We start from the raw sequence: 19,469 nt of genomic DNA, 5'->3' as shown, positions 1-19,469 counted from the left end.
ACATAGTCTCAGGCCAGCCAGGGTAACTTGGTAAGACTGTCTTGTCTCTATTGGTATGTGTTTGTAAACACATCTTTAGGGAGGTGAAGGTAGGAGATTAGACATTCATGGTCATCTTTAGCTATATATGGTATTTAAGGCCAGTCTGGGTTATATGAAAGACTGGCTCACTGTCTCCAAAACAAAAACAAACAACAATAAAAAGGAATTTGCCACCAGTATGTTGATAGTTATGGAGAGAAGAGTTTTACTATAGAGGAAAACACAAAGAAAAGGTTCTACATAACTGGCTTCCTGGGGCTAGAAGAACTCTGCCAAAGTAGTATTCTCATATAGACAAAAGACCCGAGCTGCCATATGGTCCCAAGGACTAGGAAATGATTCTCAAAATCCCTACATGGTCAGCTAAACATTGCATAATGAACAAGAGCTCATGTATATTTCCTCTGAAAACACCCCAGAAATCACAGAAGAGGAACTGCAGAGATAAATCCTATAGATAGTAGAAATAGGATAGGGCAGGACAGTGGAAGCTGAAAGGTCAATAGGCAAACAAAAAATGTACTGTGTGGAGTTGTGCTACCCATAGGAAAGGTGGTCAGCAAGAAGCAGGCCTGCCCACAGGTGCTGGAACAGAGGCCACAGGTGCCTGTGAGGAGTGGGGAGACGGCTCTATTCTCTTCCACCTTGCCCCTCCCTTCCCATGAGATAGAGCCTAAAAGTTTCTTATGTGGAATTCAGGCTCGTCTGGCACAGTTGAGACTGGGGCTGTGATGCCATACTGAAGTTGCAGGGCACAGCCTACACATGGGTTGGTGTCAGGCCAGGCTCTTGTTGTCTTGCCTACAGATGGTCAGGGGTTGAAGAGTCCTCTAGCAGGAAGCTACCTACTTACAGCTAGTTAAGTCATGAAAGCACATCTCAACATAAGGTGGTCCAGTACCCTCAGTACGATGCTATTACTACAAAAGACAAGGGAGGGGAGCCTGCTGCAACCCAGAAGGCAGAGTTCCAAAAAATTTCTGTGAAAAGTGCACAGAGAGAAGACATTTTGAGAGACCTACAAATTGTACCTTCTGGGAACAGTAAAATTTTACAACCATGAAACAAGGATAAGAGCATTCTAAAAAGGAGACTCTCACAAAGTAAGGAAAAATGCCAGTTTTATTTGTTTTGATATTATTTTTTTTGACAGGGTTTCACTCTATAGCTCAGAATGGCCTGGAACTCATTATATAAGCCAGACTGTCCTCAAACTCATAGTGATTCTTCTGCCTTAACCTCCTGAGTACTGATGACAAATGTTAAGCCACAAAGTCCTGTCTTTATTTTGTTTAGAACCAAGATTTCCCACTTGTGACCCAGGCTGGCCTCTCACAATCCTCCTGCCTCTGCTTTCCAAGTGCTAGGATTATAGTCTTGAGCCAAGCCCCATTTGGAAAGCTGATTTAAAAAAAAATATGAACAAAATAAATAGCAATGATAATCATAATCATCACAATAAAAACCATGCCTGGTAGCTCAGGCCTGTAAACCTAGTTACTTGAGAGCCTGAAGCAGGAGGATTGAAATTTCAAGGCCTGTGGGGGATACGGAACGTCTTCAAGACCAGGCTGGGCAACCTAGTAAGACCCTGTGTTAAAATAAAAGTCAAAAGGAGGCCTAGCGATGTACTATAGCGTTAAAACATTGCCTGGTATGAGCCAGGTCCTAAATTCAATTTCCAGTACTGCAAACACAACAACAAAAACCCTACATGAGTTCGAGAGATAGACAAAGCCTCAGGGATGCTGCAGAGAGGAAGGCCACCCTCTGCTGGCAGACTGATGGCAAAGCATCACAGACTACTGCTCGCATTGGAACTTAAAGGGCAACTGGGATTTTATGAGTAGGGAAGGGCCTTTCTTTGGTGAAAGAAAAACCACAAGAAAGAGAACAAAACACAGCTGCTACAAAGCCTGAATACAAAACACTGGATTTCAGGAAAAAGGCAAGGGGCCTTTACAGATCTGGTTTTATTTGGGTCTATTTCTTGTTTCTGAAGGAAACATACTCTACCTTAACTTGGCCAAACAGCACATCTCCTTCCCATCCTGACTTTCCTGCCAAGTCTGCCCTCCCTTTCCATTTTGGGGCATGCTGCCAAGCACACAGGGCCTCTGAAGGGCTACAGGGCCTGTTTAGATGGACAGATAGTGTCAAGAGGGTTCTGGCCTCCATTCAGTGACTCTTCCCTAACAGTGTACATATAACTAGAACCCTTAGGAATGTGAAAGCTCTATGATGAAACAGAAATCACCACTGCAGAAGTGAGCAGTGTCTCTCTGACCAAAGAACATGGTGCTTACAGTTTAGGAACAAGGGCAAATCTCATCTTGCTTAGTAGTTCATCCTCTTGGAGCATGACCAGGGCGACAGGATACATCTGATCAAAGTCAAAGTTAAACTGCACACCAGCTGGTGGGTCACGAAGAAAATTCCTCTTGTCCTGTGATGAAAAATGGAGGCAAAAATAGGTGTGTGTGTGTGTGTGTGTGTGTGTGTGTATGTGTGGGAAACCACAAAATGCAACTAAAAGGTTATAATGTATCATGGATTTGATACACTGAATTTTTTGTTGTTGTTTTGAGACATTAAACAACAGGGTTTCTCTGTGTAGCCCTGGTTGTCCTGGAACTCAATCTGTAGACCAGGCTGACCTCAAATTTAGATATCCTGAATGCTTCCCAAATGCTGGGATTAAAGGTGTGCTAAATTTTAACCAAGTCTTCAGTCACAAGGTCAACTGAGCTGTCACTGACTTTCCCACTTAAAAGAGACAGGAGAAAAATCCATCCTTCCAAGTATTTTTATAACACTTACCTGGACAGAGGGTCCCACGAGGTCAGATAGTTAGTTCACTCAATTAGTTGAAATCACAAAGTTAAAAATCATATAAACGTGTTTGTTTTTATTGGACACATCTAGGTATGTGAACTCAAGGCCAAACACAGTGAAGCAGGCCTGTAATCCCACCAATAGGGAGGTAGAGGCCAGAGGATCAGGACTTCGAAGTCAGCATCATCTATACAGAGGTTTGGAAGTCAGCCTAGGCTACATGAGACCCTATCTCAAAAAGACAAGAAACAGGGCTAAAGAGATGGTTCAGTAGGTAATGGTGTTTGCTACCATGCCTGATAACTTGAGTTTGATCCCTAGGATCCACAGAGTGGAAGGAAGGAGATGGGGCTGGAGTGATGGCTCGGTGGTAAAGAGCACTGGCTGCTCTTCCAGAGGAACCAGGTTTAATTTCCAGGACCCAAATGGCAACTCATAATGTCTGTAACTCCAGTTCTAGGGGATCCAACACCTTCTTCCAGCTTCCTCAGGCACTGTATGTAAGTGGTGCATGTACATACAGGTAAAACACCTATACACATAAAATAAAAATTAAAAAATCAAGCAACAGAAATAACAAAACCATCACCACCACAAAACATTTGAGAACAGTAGAGAATCAAGAACCCCAGAACCAAGAGCTATGAATGGTACTGAATGCCTGGAATCCCTGTACTTGGATGGTAGAAGCAGGAGGCTTAGAAATTTAAGGCCACCCTCTGCTATAGAATGAGTCCAAGGCCAGCCTGTGCTACCCTAGTAAGTTTGGGACCAGACTGGCCTACCCCAAAACAAAAACTCAACAAAGTAAAACAACACAACACAGAATTTTGCTAGTTAGAGAAAACTGGTTCTACGTAACATTCTCCTGCACCTATCTCTCCAATATATCTGGTATCTGGGCAAGTGTGATGGCTAATCTTGGTTGTCAACTTGACTATATCTGGAATCAACTAAAACCCAAGCTGCTAGGTACTCCTGTGAAGAATTTATTAATCAGATTATTTGAAGCAGGAAAACCCATCCTAAACCTGGCAGCCCACATTAAAGGACACAGGAGGAAACACTGCTTTTTGCTTACATGCCTTCTCTCTCTATGGCAAATTCGTCTATCCTATTGCTGCAGCTGGCATTAAATCCAACTTCTTCAGGATTCCAATGTAGACTGAAGATCAGCTCCTATATCCAGGAACCTTCTAGGACTGTAGCACCAGACAGGGACTGCAGAAGGGATCCAGCCTTGTGGACTGGATAACTAACAGATTCTCAGCTTTCTGTTGTGAGATAGTTGCTGATTATCTGAACCACAACCTGAGAGCCAGTCTAATAAATCTACTCTTAATACGTATATTCAGTCTGTCAGTTCTGTGCCTTTAGAGAATCCTGACTGGTACAACAGGCAAGATTTCACATAAACAAAAAGGCAGGCAGTCCATATACTGTGATTAGCTAGCACTGTCGTTTTTTTTTTTAAAGACCTTGTTTGATATATAAGGCATTTTCACTTTTCAAAACATCATTTTTTCTTTCTTTTTTTAAAAAAGTTTTTATGTGTATAGGTGTTTTCCCAACATCTATGTCTGTGTACCACATGCATGCCTGATGATGAAGAGGTCAGAAGAGGGTGTAAGATTCTGAGACTGGGAGTTACTGATGGTTGAAAGCAGCCATGTAGGTGCTGAGAATCTGGCTCCTCTAAAAGAGCATCCAGTGTTCTTAACCACTGAGCCAACTTGCCAGTCCCAACTTTTTGTTTAAAAGACAGTCTCTTATAGTAAAGACTATTGTTAAATTCTCTCTATTGGAGGATAACTTTGAACTCCTGATCCTCCTGCCTCTACCTCCTGAGTGTTGGGATAACAAGCATGAATGCTGACTTTCCTTAATTCAAGGTCATGAACAACCTTCTACTTCTAAGGGCTAAATCAAATGAGCACTAACATCATAACTTACTAAACCAGACCTGTTTCCATAGTCATTTAAATAGTTTTTAATCTGCTGGAAAGAATTCTAAAAGCCAGATATAATGGCACACATCTGTCATATGAGCCCTTGGGAAGCTAAAGGTGGAGGATTGCTTAGAATTTGAGACCAGACTGTGCTACATACTGATTTCAAGAATTCCTTTTAAAAAGGAGAGTTTTTATTCTTTATAAAGTGATCTTTAAAATTTTTAAATTTATAATCATTATTGTGTGTGTTGGTGGGGGGAAAGTAGGGGCACACACCCTTGTGACACAGCTTGTATGCAGAGATGAGATGACAACTTTGTGAATTTGGTTCTCTGCCCCATCTTTTATGTGGGTCCAACAGATTGGACTCAAGTCACCAGGCTTGTGAGGCAAGAGTTTTCTTTACCTACTGAGCCATCTTGTTGGCCCATAAAATGATATCTTTTGCAGAAATTCCCATAAGTGGAGTTTCTGGTCCATGAGTACAATGATTTCAATGACTATTACCCAGGCTTTCCAGTAGAAGAGGTATATAGCAAGGAAGACTCACAAATTTTTACAAGAAAAACAAAACAATAGAGGTGGGGGTGCTGGTGGTACAGCTCAATGATAATAGAGCACACGAATAAACTACATAGTGAACAAGGTCCTGAATTCAATCCCTAGTGCCAGAAAGGGGTGGGGGTACGTTAAAGAGACTGTCCAGTGAGACAGCTCAGAGATCACTGGGACCCACATGTTAGGAGAGAATTAACACCCTGCATGTTATACTGTGATCTCCACATGTGCTGTTATGTATGTACATACACACACACAAAATAAATAAAGGCAACAAAATTTTTTACAAAAGGAAAAAGTAGGTTAAAAACAAAAAATGAGCCTTGAATCCCAGCACTTAGGAGGCATAGGCATGGAGATATCTAAGTTCTGAGGAAGCTGGAGCTATGTTGTAAAACCTTGTCTCAAAAACAAAGAATTGGGGAAGTACTGGAGAGTTGGCTCAGCAGTTAAGACCACTGGCTATTCTTCCAGAGGACAAGTCCCAGCACCCATTTAGAGGCTAATAATTACCTGCAATTTCAGTTCCAGGGGATTCCACACCTTCTTCTTGCCTCCAAGGGCATCAGGTATACATGTGATACATAGACATATATGCAGGCATATAATACCCACACAGATAAAAATAAACATTAAAACTATTGATTACAGTGAAAATATAGATTTATGAAGTCATGTGCACTGAACTTTGATAAAGCTGGCCTTTACTATCTGGAAGCACACAGATAAGTAAGCAAAACATTAGAATCTCAGTCCCCTCTGTGCAATAGGGCTAAAAACACTAGCTACACTGTGGTCATCCTAGGAGCCTCAAAAGATAGTATGGGGAAGTAATTTCTGAAACCGTCCTTTGTAACATGTGGGCCAGCAAAGGAAATGCCGTCTATATCAATGTCAATTACCAACAAACATATGTAGGTAAAGAGAATATGGAACACAATCATTTCATTCACAAGAACGGCATTGCTGCCTCAAAACTTCATCTTACTATATCTCAAAGATTATCAAATCATATAAAAAAATCTCTTCCTTTTTGAAACATCCTTATTATATAGCCCCTCCCAACCACAAACAGGTGACAATCTTCCTGCATCAATTTCCCAAGTACTAGGATTACAGATATGAGCCTCTATCTTTTTAAGGCTGAAACAATGATTTGGCATAATAGGCTATACTTTAATGTGAAAAAAAAGTATAAGGTAACTCAAAGTTTTTTTTTGTTTTTTGTTTTTTTTTTTAAGTTAGGCTGGGTGGCCTTTAATTCCAGCACTTGGGAAGCAGAGATAGATACAAATCTTTATCTCTGTGAGTTCGAGGCCTGGTCTACAGAGCCAGTTCCAGGGCAGCCAGGGCTGTTAGAGAAACCCTGTCTCAAAAAGTAAGAAAAAAAGTCATGGATCAGTGAGACACAGTCACAGGGCCCCACCCTTGCCAGAAGAACTAAACATATCTTCTTCAGTGATACAGCCACTGGTAAATTGGTTATGTTCCTGTAAATAGCTTCTAATTCACACTCCTGTAAGCAATCCTAATGAAACTCATTGAGTCAATAAGAACAAAGGCTGGGGATGTAGCTTGGTGCTAAAGTACTTATCTATCATGTCTGACACAGTACTGCAAAAAACAAAACAATCCAGGAAGTTACTAAAAAATCATCAAAGTTAACATGCATGTTCTTAAACATTCAAAAATGTTTTAAAAACTGTAAAAAAAGAAAAAAAAAGGACGTGGTGGCACATGTTATTAATCCCAGCACTTGGGAGGCAGAGGCAGGTGGACAGCCTGGTCTATGTAGTAAGTTCCAGGACAGCAAGAACTATGTATTGAGACCCTGTCTCAAACCAAACCAAACCAACCAAAACTGTAAAAGCTTGGCATGGTGGTACACACTTGTAACCTCAGTACTAGGGAAGCTTAAAACAGGAAGACAGTTGTAGGCTGGCCTAGGCTACATAGTGAGTTCAAGGTCAGCCTAGGCTACATAGCAAAACCCAGTCTCAACAAACAAACAAACAAACAAAAATACAAACAAGAGCATGTAAAAATGGCATATAAGAAAAAGAATTTGGACACGTTGTGATAGCACACGTTTTTAATCTCAGTACTTGGTAGGCAGATGGACTTCTGTGAGTTTGGGGCTAGCCTGGTCTCCAGAGCAAGTTCCAGGACAGCCAAAGCTATGTAGTGAGACCCTGTCTCCAAAAAAGAAAATGAAAGAGAAGAAAAAAGAATTCAGCTAAAGAGAAAATCCTGTGAACAGAGATGTACTATGATAGGAGAAAAGTCTTACCTACACAGGGTATTTAAAGGGTACTCACAGCTGATAAAGCCAAAATCTGCTGCTGAATTGTTTCTTCATCGTGACTATCAACCCATGGCGGCACAGCTGCTTCTATACAGGAGAAAGAAAGGTTACTGGGGCTAGAGAGATGGCTCAGTAGTTAAAGAGATTAAAAAATCTTGTTGATATTGCAGAGAACCTTGGTTCTGTTCCCAGAACCCACATGGCAGCTAACAACTGCCTATTAATTCTAGTTCTAGGGGATTTGACACCTTCTTCTGGCTTCTGCAGGCACCACATAGTTACAATAGTTAAACCGTAATCTGTCATTTCAAAAAAAAGGGAAGATTTTTATAAGACCATCTAAAATAGTAATTTACCAATAAGCTCCAAATATGATTATTCACTGTAATACCCAGACTTAATTTGTAAGCTTTATGCATATATTCAGTCAAAAAATACTCTACTTGAATGGTACAGTACAGAATTGTGACAACAATTTAATCAGACAACCAAAATCAGTATCACTGGGCCCATACAATGGCTCAGTGGGTAAAGGTACTTACCCACAAGACTGAAGACCTGAATTTGATGCCTGGGATCACATGGTGGAAATGTGCAAAGTGGCACACATGAGTGTATGTATGCACACACAGACAAACAGTGGGGAGAAACACACTGTGGATCCCTGAACATGTTATTTCAAAAAGAATTAAAATATCAAGAATATACAATCCTATTCTAATCATGAGGAAATATCAGACAAAGCTCAATATACAATAGTATATTAAGATGGGAACAGCCCACCCGTAGCACTTGGATGTGGAGTCAGGAAGACCAGGAATTCAAGGATAACCTCAACTACATAGCAAATATGAGGTCAGCCAGAACTGTCTAAGACCCTGTCTCAAAAAAAAAAAAAAGACAAAGTTGTTAGAACATTCCAGACTAAAAATCTAAAGAAGGCTAAGAGAAATGACAGAATATAATATCATATCCTCAACTAGTACTTAACTAGATTCTGGAGGGAAATGTTATAAAGGACATTACTGATTACTGGGTCAACTAGCAAAATGAATAGGTGTTAGATTTGTGTATTATGTCTCTAAGCATGGTAGTACATGCCAGTATCTTGGCACTTGGGAAGCTGAGGTAAATAATTGCTTCTAGGCAGCCTGGGCTATGGAGTGAGATGCTGTTAAAAGAAAAGTTGGGCACGGTGATCCACTTTAATCCTAGCACTTGGAAGACAGAGGAAGGCAGTTCTCTGTGCAGAACTCTATCAGTTCAAGGATATCCTGGACTACACAGCAAGTTCCAGGTCAGCCAGGGACACACAGTACAACTCTGTCTCAAAAAAAAAAAAGCTGAAGAGATGATTCAGTGCTTTAGACTTTATGACAAAGGGTAAAGATGGCTCAGAAGTTAAGAGCACTTGCTACAGTTTCGGGAGGATCCAGGTTTGATTCCCAGGATATATGTAGTGGTGTAGCGGCTCACAACTTTCTGAAATTCCAGTTCGAGGATGATCTGATAACTTCTTGTGACCTCCTCAGGTGTCATACTGCTCTTGCGGAGGCCTCAGAGTTCAGTTCCTAGCATCCATTGTCAGGTAGCTCACACCCACTTACAACTACAGCTCCAAGGCACATGGCCCTATCACAATACACATAATTAACAATAAAAATAAATAGAAAGGGCTATTAAGATGGCTCAGCTGTTAAAAGCACCTGATGCCATGAGTTTGATCTTTGGGACCCACGTGGTAGGATAGAATCCTGGAAGTTGTCCTCTGCCACACAAAGGCCAGAAGTAAAGGTAATAAAAATGAGAGAAAGGAGAGAGAGAGAAAATAGGATCTTGAGAAGTGAAACCAAATCAAAAGACCAATTAGAGACAATAACCTATAGGGCTGGAACCAAATCATCAATGAACAGTTAGAAGCTGAACGCTGAGGATACCAAGATGACATACACCTAGCTAGGTATGATTAGGAAGGGAATGCAGGACTCCACTCAAGCAGTCATCTGCTCTTTATAGTAGATTCTAACTGTACTAACCCCCAACACATGTTAGACACAAAGCAATCCATTCAAAGTAAAGAGGTAGTTCCAGATTTGCCCCAAACACAGTGATGAGGCGATGAGGTGTTAAGCTGGGGATATAGTAGCTCTGTTGGTGGAATGCTTGCTTAGCATGCAAAAGTTCCTAGGTTCCATTCCCAGCACAGTACAAATCCAGTATTGTGATGTATATCTATAATGCTACCACTTGGGAGGCAGAGGAAGGAGGGATGAAATTCAAGGTCTTCGCTGACTATACAGCAAGTTAGAGGTCAGTCTTGGCTATGTGAAGCCCTGTCTCAAAAACAAACAAATGAAAAATAGTTGGTATCAATGTTAAATTTCTGGGCCTGGCTTTTTACAAAGACCTGTCAATGTTGGGATCTGTAATGTAGAGACTGGAAGTCTTACACCTCTCACAGTTGCTGTCCTAGCTGAGAAGATGAAAAAAGAATCTGTCAACATACATTATTTGTTGTTGGTGATAGTGTTTTATTTATTGATTGATTTTGACACAGTGTTTTTTTTTAATTTTTTATGGATTACTTAACTTTATTTTATGTGCATTGGTGTGAAGATGTCAGATCCCCTGGATTTTCAGACAGTTGTGAGCCGCCATGTGGGTGCTGGGAATTGAACCCGGGTCCTCAGGAAGAGCAGTCAGTGCTCTTAACCACCGAGCCATCTCTCCAGTCCCGACACAGTGTTTCATATACCCCAGGTTAGCCTCCAACTTACTATGTATCTGAGGTTGGCTTAAACTCTTGATCTTTCTACCTTTGCTTCTCAAACTGGAGTTTCAGGTGCCGGCTATATTTTTGTTTTGATTTTTGTTTTTAGACTAGGTCTTGCTAATCCAGCTGGTCTCAAACTCCTAGCCATTCTTTTGCCTTAGCCTCTTGGGTACTGGAATCACAGGTGTGCACTAAAAGGCCTGATTAGGCTTTGGTCTTTTTGATTGACCCTCTTCTCTACCATGTTCAGTAAAAGACTAAATTGTGTGTGTGTGTGTTTATTTTCTCTCTACATAGACCTGGCTGTTCTGGAACTCATTATGTAGACAAGGCTGGCCTTGAACTCTCAGCGATTGACCTTTCTTTGCTTCCCAAGTGCAGGGATCAAAGGCATGCACCACCACATTCAACTATTTTTTTAAAATTCAATGGTTTTTTTTTTTTTGAGACAGGGTTTCTCTGTGGCTTTGGAGCCTGTCCTGGAACTAGTTCTTATAGACCAGGCTGGCCTCAAACTCACAGGGATCCACCTGCCTCTGCCTCCCAAGTGCTGGGATTAAAGTTGTGCGCCACCACTGCCCGGCTGAAAATTCGACTATTTTTTAATTTAACAATTTTCCCCCATTTTGTAGCCCAGGCTGGCCTGGACTTGCTATGTATCTCAGGCTAGGAGTACAGCCCCAAACTCACAGCAATCCCTCTGCTTTAGCTTCCCAAGTGCTGGGATTCTAAGTGTGAGGCACTATTCCTGGCTGGACATAGACATTTTTTGGTGCTTGGGATCTAACCCAGGGCCCTGTATATACTATGCACATGTCCTACCACTGGGCTTCACCCCAGTATTAGATGTTTTTGTATTCTTAGAGACTTAGTATAGGTCAAGCACATAATAAATGCTCAATAAAACCTGGTAGGAAGCTGGTATGGTAGCTCAGCAGCAGCACTTGCCTAGCATATGTAAGGACCCGAGGTTGATCCCCAGCACCAAAAACTGACACACACATATTCACACACACAGAAACTTGACTGAGAAACTAAGATAAACTTATATCATACCTGACTTTTTTGTGTGCTGTTCTTCAACAAATTTTTTCTGTTCTTTTTGAAAATCCCCTATAATGGTCTGTTAAAAAACACATGAAAAGTCAAATTACTTTGAAAGTTTACTATTAGGTAAGAATTATAGTCATAATACATGTGTACATGTATGAAATTGTTCAAGAATCAAGAAAAGATATTCTAGAAAAATTCCATCAGCACGTTATATTGTACTTGAGTTAAAAAGATTATTACATTAGCTACTTACAACTTTCAAAAATTTCTCCTTTTACAAGTTCTCTAAATGTACCTTATCAAAGATGTCATCTATTTTTCCTTCTTCCACAGACTTCTTTATTGTCTGAGCTGTTTCAGCAACAGACTCAGTTATCTTCTTTGTGGCAGCACTTGCAAAGTTAAACAAATAATCTGTAAAGGAAAAAAGGATCTGTGCTTCATCCCAGTACAATGGTTATTACACCTTCCCATCACTATCTGCAGGGAGATCTGTGTAAGGCCCTTTTTGGATACCAAAATCTGTACACGTTTAGGTCCCCTTTGTAATAATGTAAACATAGAGCCTATGAATATTCGCCTATATAGTTCTGTGTAAGTTAAATCACCTTTACTGGAACCCAAACAGGTCCTCATGGGTTGCATAGCTCTTAACCACTAAACCATCTCTTCAGTACCCACACTGTCATTCTAATCTAAGGAAATCATTATTTGAAAACTGGCAAACTGGCTGACCATGGTGGTACATGTCTATAACCCCAGCATTTGGGAGGCAGAGGCAGATAGATCCCTGTAAGTTCAAGACCTAGTTTTAGGTCACCCAGGAATATATATTGAGACTCTGTTATCCACCACTCCCCTACAAAAAAGTAGTAGGGGGCTAGATGGTTCAGTGAGTAAAGACACTTGTCAAAAAGCACAATGATTCCCACATAGTTGAAGGAGAGCCAACTCCTAAAAGTTGTCTCTCAATTTGCACCATGGCACACATATACCCATATACACAAACAAATTATCAAAGCTGACAGAAACATGACATGAGGCTAGAATAGGAAGGAAAAAAAATCATGTAATAGAAAACTCTTAGCAAATTAACATTTTTACACACAGGTAGGTTAATTTTCAAAGGTATTTCACTTAATTTTAGAATCTCAGAAATCTTAAGTATTAACAGGGTGCTTAGAAGTGACCAGATTCTCCTTCAGTGGGGGTGCATGCCTTTAATTCCAACACTCAGGAGGCAGAGGCAATCAGATCTTTGAGAATTTCAAGCCAGCCTGGTCTACAGAGCTAGTTCCAGGTCAGCCAAAGCTATGAAAAGAAGCCCTGTCTCAACAGACACAGACACAGACAGAGACACAGACACAGACAGACACACACACACACACACACACACACACACACACACACACACACACACACACACAAAGTGACCAGACTCAAGTTTATATCCAGGTAATAATCTACTTCCCAGTACATGACTTTGAAAGGCCATAATTTCTTAGTATTACCCACAAATAGCTGAAAGCTTTTGCAAGTCTCTTGTCATTTCCACCTCTCAGTTTTAGGTCTCTCTTCCCTGACAACAGGAATCTGTTATTGCTGGGCATAATGGCACACATCATTAATCCCAGCATTTAGGAGACAGAGGCAGGCCTGGTCTACATAGTGGGTTCCAGGACTGCCAGAGCTACAAAGTGAGATCCTGTCTGTAAAACAAAAAACAAAATTATTATTGTGTGCACAAGTACATGACGTATGTGGGGATAGGCACATGTGCCATGTGGGCATATTGGAGATCAGAGGACAACTCTGTGGCAGCATTTCTCTCCTTTCTGTGGGTTATGGGAAACAAAAGACAAAAGCAGGTCATCAGACTTTCAAAGCCAGTGTCTATACCCACTGAGCCATCTCGCTGGTCCCCTAGGTTTGTCTTTTCTCTTAGAGAATATAAACTTCTAATCTACTAATCTAAGCAATGTCCTTAAATTTCTTTCTCTTCAAACTAACACTGTCAGTTCTAAAGACTATTGTTCATAAGCTATGGAATCAAAGCTCTCTCTGTAACTAGAAATGTGCTATCAGAACTCAATTAGGTGTTTTTGAGACAGAGTTTTGCTATCTAGCTTTGGCTAGCCTGATACTCACTATGTAACTCAGGCTGTCCTTGAACTTTTAGTAATTTTCCTGCCTCAGCATTCTGAGTTTTGGAGGATTCCCCATCCTTGCCCAGCTTACGTACATGTTTATCAAAGCACTTAAATTTTCATGGGTGCATACTAGTTGTGTATATGATAAAGATATTTAGCACTTCTAGCATGATAGATACCCTCCTCATAAAGAGTATAGGAGCTATAGAGATGGATCAGTGGTTAAGAGCAATGGATCCTCCAGAGGACCTGGGGTTGATTCCCAGCAGCTTTCAGGGGATGTGATGTCCTCTTTTGGTATCTGTGGGCACACAGGCACACAGACATACATACAGACAAAACATCCATACACACAAAGAGTACAGAAGATGATTTGGTTGCCTTTCAAAACAACTAAGCACTCTGCACTGAATAATAGATATTGTTAGCTCCTTTGGAGACAATGACCATAGGAAAGTATAAGTTTATCAGGAGGAAGGACCAAGGAACAGGTAGTTTGGTTTGGAATGAAAGAAGAGAATGTAAAGTTGGGTGTTCACTATTGGTAATGGTAACAGTAAGTGGCTGGAATGCATAAATAGGTCACTATTAAACGGGAAATACTTAGGATCCAATCTTGAAGATAGGGATTCAACAAATGTTTGTTTAACAAATGGAGTTCTTAGTAGATTCCAGTAGATTTCAAAGGTTTAAAAAATTACTTACTGGGAATCAGGCTTAATACTTAACTTTATTTTTCAAAACACAGGTAGGAGTCAGGTATGGTGTATGTAGCTAAATTTGCTATCCAGTGATTACTCTTAGGAGGTGGAGGCAGGAGTTCAAGTCAGCCTCAGATATGCAGAGAATTTGAGGCTTGCCTTGGGATACACTCAAAAAAACAAAACAAAACAAAAAAACCAAAGCCAAACTAAAAAACAAAATCCCACAAAGAAAAGTACACAAATACATCCTCTTGGACAAAATGTATTTTTCCGGCCAATATGTAGGATTAAAACATCTCTGATAATTTCTCTAGCCTCTCTAAAACTCTGTGTATTAAACTAGAACGTTTACATAGCTACATAAATTATAGAAGCAGGAGCATTCCTTTATTCTAAAACTTTAAATTCCCAATCTAATGGATGGGTGGGTTCCATCTAAACTCAGCTTCCTCAATCATCAAGGGAACGGGTAAAGAAAAAAAACAAAACAAAACCAGACTACCAACAACAGAGAGAACCTGGAGAACCTTGTGAGGAAAGATGGCAGGAAGCAGGGCTCAAAGGCCTAACATGTGTGTGGCTCTAGGTTCTTTGGTCCTGAAAAGAAAATTCGGGGAAATTTTAGTTGGGCATGATGGTGACCAGCCAGGATCTGAGACTTGGGAAGCAGAAACAGGTAGTCAGGAGGGCTTGTCTTTACAAATAATGTCTAAGTTGTCAAGCATCAAGCACTGAACTCACATTGTAGCCCAGGTAGGCCTAGCTCCAGTGATCCTCTTGTTTTAGCCGTTTAAATACCCTAGGCCTAGTTTTTTTTGTTTTATGAGACAAGGTCTCATGTAGCCTTGGCTGGCTTGGAGCTCACTATATAGCTGAGGCTGGCCTTGAACTCCTGATCTTCCTTTCTAAGGATCCCAAATGCTAGGGTTACCACCACAACAGGCTTTCATTCCACCTTAATCTATCCCAACTACCTAATATAACCTCTGCTCTTGTAAGTCTTTTCACATTCCCGGAATATCCCAAGTTCATTCCTTCCCAATTTTCTACACCGAAAACATTCATTCTCTTTTCTGGTGATGTCACGATATCACTTAGTTTTATTTCCCTTTGCAGTCTTTGGGCATTTTGACTGAGATGATACACTGTTAAGATTTGATGGGGGGGCTGTTTTTCCTGTCCCTCTATCTCATAGTCAAATGTTTTGAACATTAGGGCCTTTCCTACTGAAGTCTGTGTTTCTCTGTTCTTTGGCACCCTGAATCCATTTGATAGGCCCTTCAAACTTTCTAAATTTAGTGAATGTGTGGTGGTGATCCCAACCAGATGGAGAGAGAGGAAGGAGTGTTGAGTTCAGGACCACTCTTGGCCACATGGTGAGTTCGAAGCCAGCAGAGGCTATATAACACTGTCTCAAAACAACAACCAAAACACTTGCTAAATTTAGTATACATTTTTGTTGCAATTCTCTTATGTTTACTTCTGTTTAGGGCTCACCACCCCAAAGTCACCTTCTTTGACTATTTAAGCATGGCAAAGTCTCTCCAGAATTAGTTACCACAGTAGGTGTTTATATGCTCAAGGACTACTTTTTGTTCAACTTCAACTAGACTATAAACTTGGAAAGAGTATGGGCTTTGAAATCAGGTGGAATTTTGGCTCAAATTCTACTTGCACTGCTTACTATCAGTAAAATGTTGGCTTTGTTCTCCCAACTCTTGGGGGATGGTGAATCGCTGAAACTCAGGTATTTATTGTCATTAAGATCTAGCACTCAAACTCGCATACAGTAGACAACGGCAGCTTCTTTTCCACCCCAAGGAAAAAGGTCCTGCTGGAAGCAGAGGCGGGAAGATCAACGTCATCCCTACAATGCAATGCGAGTTCGAAACCCATCTACATGAGCTACGGGAGACCCTGTCTCAAACAATTAAAAGAAGACATGCATGCCTTAAGCTTGGGTAACCTACCAAGCTACTTGAGACAATACACCTTTTAGTCCTTTCTTCGGACAAAAGGCGTTTTCTCAACCAACTCTAGCTGGGAAGGTGGAGATTCAGGTGAAAGCTGGCAAGCTGAACAAACCAAACTGCTTGTCAAAATCCCGAAAACAGCGGCACACCGCTCGCTTCACTGCGCCTGGGCTTCCTATGTACACAAACTTTGCTAGAGAGCGACAAGTTCTTAGGTGCATCGAAGACACGACGTGACTCCTTGGGGAAGCTTCGGCGTCGCCTAGTTCCCAAGTCCGGGAGGACCGACCCCCCTCTCACACACTGGCATCCCCGCGCCCCCTCCCAGCCCACCCTCGCGTCCCGGAGGGGACTCACTGCCAAGGCCTTTGGCCTGGTGGAGGAGCTCTGGGTCTTCCGTAGGCTGCTGCTTGTACTCGGTGGGCTCCGCCGGCGGGTCGGAGCGCTCCTCAGGGGGCGAGCCTCCCGACGACAGTTCGTCCCCGCCGAGTGGCTCTCCTTCCGCCGCCGCCCCCTCGGGCTGCTTCAGGCCCAACCAACTGCTCAATCCTCGGAACATCCCGCCCGCGAGGTCGCCGCCGCCACTGCCGCCGCCCCCTCACCCAAGAGCCCTGCCGCCTTAACACCCCTGCGACCTGACACCGCGGGTCTCTGAGGGTGACTGGCCGGAAGCCACAGCGACAGCTCCGTTGCCAGTCCGCTGTTTGTCCACCCTCTATGACGCCGCCCCAGCTGGCCGCGCTACGTCACATCCGGATCAAGCTCCGCCCCCCTCCCGCTCGCCACGGGGCGGTGCGCGTGGAAAAGGGGCAAAAGGCCAAAGGGCTTTCCTCGCGGAGCCCCGCCCCGTAGCTGCCCTTTTACTCTTTCTCCGGCTTTCTGAGCGTTCAGACGGAATCTTTTTGGGCCTGTCCTACCTGGTCTCGTTTTCTGTTTGCCTTGCAGTGGACGGCTTCGCATTTACACGTCAAGCTGGATGCGCCCCCCCCCCCCCCCAGCCCCTTAGAAATGGAAAAGTCTCCTCCTGAGCCTAAGTAACCCAAGCTAGGGGCAGTGACTCACACCTGTAGTCCTAGCATTTGGGAACTGGAGGAAAGAAGATCAAGAGTTCGAGGCCAGTTTTAAGTACATAGTGCTTTAGGCCAACGTGAGCTACATAAGACTTTGTGTCAAAAGCGCATCAAATTGAAAAAAAAAAAACCTAAAGGAAAAAAAAACCCAAAAAAGTTTACGAACAAGTACTTGGGGTGGGGGAAGTTGGGGTTGGGTACTTGTAGATAAAAATGATTTACGGTGGGTGGGTGGGTGAGATGACTTAGCAGGTAAAGGTACTTACTCACCACCAAGTTTGGTAACCTGAGTTTGGTTCCTATGTGATAGCGTGAGAGAGCTCCCTCTTAAAGGTTGTCTGTCCCCTGACCTCCACACATGCTCTGTGACTACCCACACGATAAATACAATTTAAAATATTTAACACAACACCTTAGAGAACTGGGACTGTGACTCAGTGGTAGAGTTATGTTAAAACACATGCTCAGCACAGCAAAACGTGCATAGCCGTGTACACCAAGAGACTTGGCGGCCCATCGTGGTACACACCTTTACTCTCAGTACCCAGGAAGCTGAGGCGGGAGGATCTTGAGTTCAACATCAGCCAGAGCTACATGAGACCCTTTTCCAAAGCACAAAAATGAGTGGAACAGAATATAAAACCAACCCCGGTGGATTACAAGACTCAGAGGTAAAGGTGCCTGTCACCTTGCCTTGACCTGAGACTCACATGATAGAAGAACCTAGTCCTGAAACTTGTCCTCTCATCACTACACCTGATTGTGTATGGATTGTACTTGCCCTTGCCCCCACCCCCATACGCTAAATAAAATGAAATGAAGATTAAAAGAAAAGAAAACCCTTGGATACGTGTGCTTGCTTACTTTCTTTTTTTTAAAAGACAGGGTCTCAAGGCCTGGTGTGGTGAGACCTTTAATCCCAGCACTTGGGTGGCAGAGGCAGGCAGATCTCTCTGAGATTGAGACCTGTCTACATAAGACAGTCAGGGTTACATACTGAATTTTTTCATTGTTTTGTAAAGATAGGGTCTCAAGGAGCCCAATCTGGCCTTTTCTTGAACTGTCTGCCACACTTGCCAAGCCCCCCCCCCTTCTTGTTTTCTTTGTTGTGTTTTGTTTTGCAACCCCGCAGTCTCTGTGTAGCTCTTGCTGTCCTGGAACTCACTCTGTAGACCAGGCTGTCCTCAAACTCACAGCAATTCACTTGCCTCTGCTTCCCAAGTGCTGGGATTAAAGGTGTGCGCCATCACCACCTGGATGATCACCAAGCCTTTCTTATCTGGTTCTAGAATTCAAATTCAGTGCCTTCTTCATGCTAACTATGTATTCTACCAATTGAGCTGCACACCAACACTCCACCGTTGTGCATTTTATTTGAATACTGATTCTGCAAACAAATTTTTAAAAATTATGATACTTATATAGATGGCAGTTTGGACCTAAGGGAGCTGATGAGGTTAAGGAATTGTGAGATTCTATTTAAATTGTAGTCAAAATTTGAAATTCATCATCAACCATTTTGAAGTCAGCAATTCAATAGTATTAAGCACATTCATGTTACTTTGCAACTTGTCTCCATAATTTTTCATCCTGCAAGATGAAATTCTTATACAGCTTCCATTCTCTTCATGTAAGCTTCTATCAAACATTTTACTTAATCTCTGTGAACCTGCCTGCTGTAGATACTTATTATATTCAGGGTTGGGGTACTGCCAATGCCAGGATAGTAGATCTCTTGCCTAACAGGAAGGAGGCCCTAGGTTCAAACCTCAGTCCATGGAGGAGGGGAAATTAGTGTAATCCTACAGTATTTGTTTTTCTTTCTTTTCTTTTCTTTGTTTGATAAAGCGTTTCTCTGTGGAGCCCTGACTGTCCTGAAACTTACTCTGTAGACCAGACTGGCCTACTCTTAGAGATCTGCCTGCCTCTGCCTCCCAAATGCTGGGATTAAAGGCATGTGCCACCCTGCCCTGCCTTTTAAAAATTGTGGTAATGGTATTATTATGTGGTTGTGAGCATAGTTTTTTAAAGAAGTTCTTTTACTTTAGAGAGTC

General features: G+C 42.1%; 1 protein-coding gene across 1 annotated transcript in view; it reads right to left on the bottom strand.

Moving 5' to 3' along the window:
* The window catches only part of Syap1 (synapse associated protein 1), a 32,001-nt gene extending 14,934 nt beyond the window's left edge, over positions 1 to 17,067 (bottom strand). Inside the window, exons 1-5 of the mRNA XM_048440647.3 lie at positions 16,703 to 17,067; positions 11,814 to 11,932; positions 11,522 to 11,588; positions 7,706 to 7,779; positions 2,349 to 2,488 (exon numbers count right to left, since the gene is read on the bottom strand). Of these exons, the coding sequence (XP_048296604.1) occupies positions 2,349 to 2,488; positions 7,706 to 7,779; positions 11,522 to 11,588; positions 11,814 to 11,932; positions 16,703 to 16,904 (602 nt within the window). The 5' untranslated portion in view covers positions 16,905 to 17,067. The remainder of the gene's footprint in view (positions 1 to 2,348; positions 2,489 to 7,705; positions 7,780 to 11,521; positions 11,589 to 11,813; positions 11,933 to 16,702) is intronic.
* Positions 17,068 to 19,469: the final 2,402 nt, after the last annotated feature.

The sequence above is a fragment of the Myodes glareolus genome, chromosome X (genome assembly GCF_982192425.1).
Source record: "Myodes glareolus chromosome X, mMyoGla1.1, whole genome shotgun sequence".
NCBI lineage: Eukaryota > Metazoa > Chordata > Mammalia > Rodentia > Cricetidae > Myodes > Myodes glareolus.
Note: the sequence above shows the minus strand (reverse complement) of the source record. Positions and strands in the feature narration are given on the sequence as shown.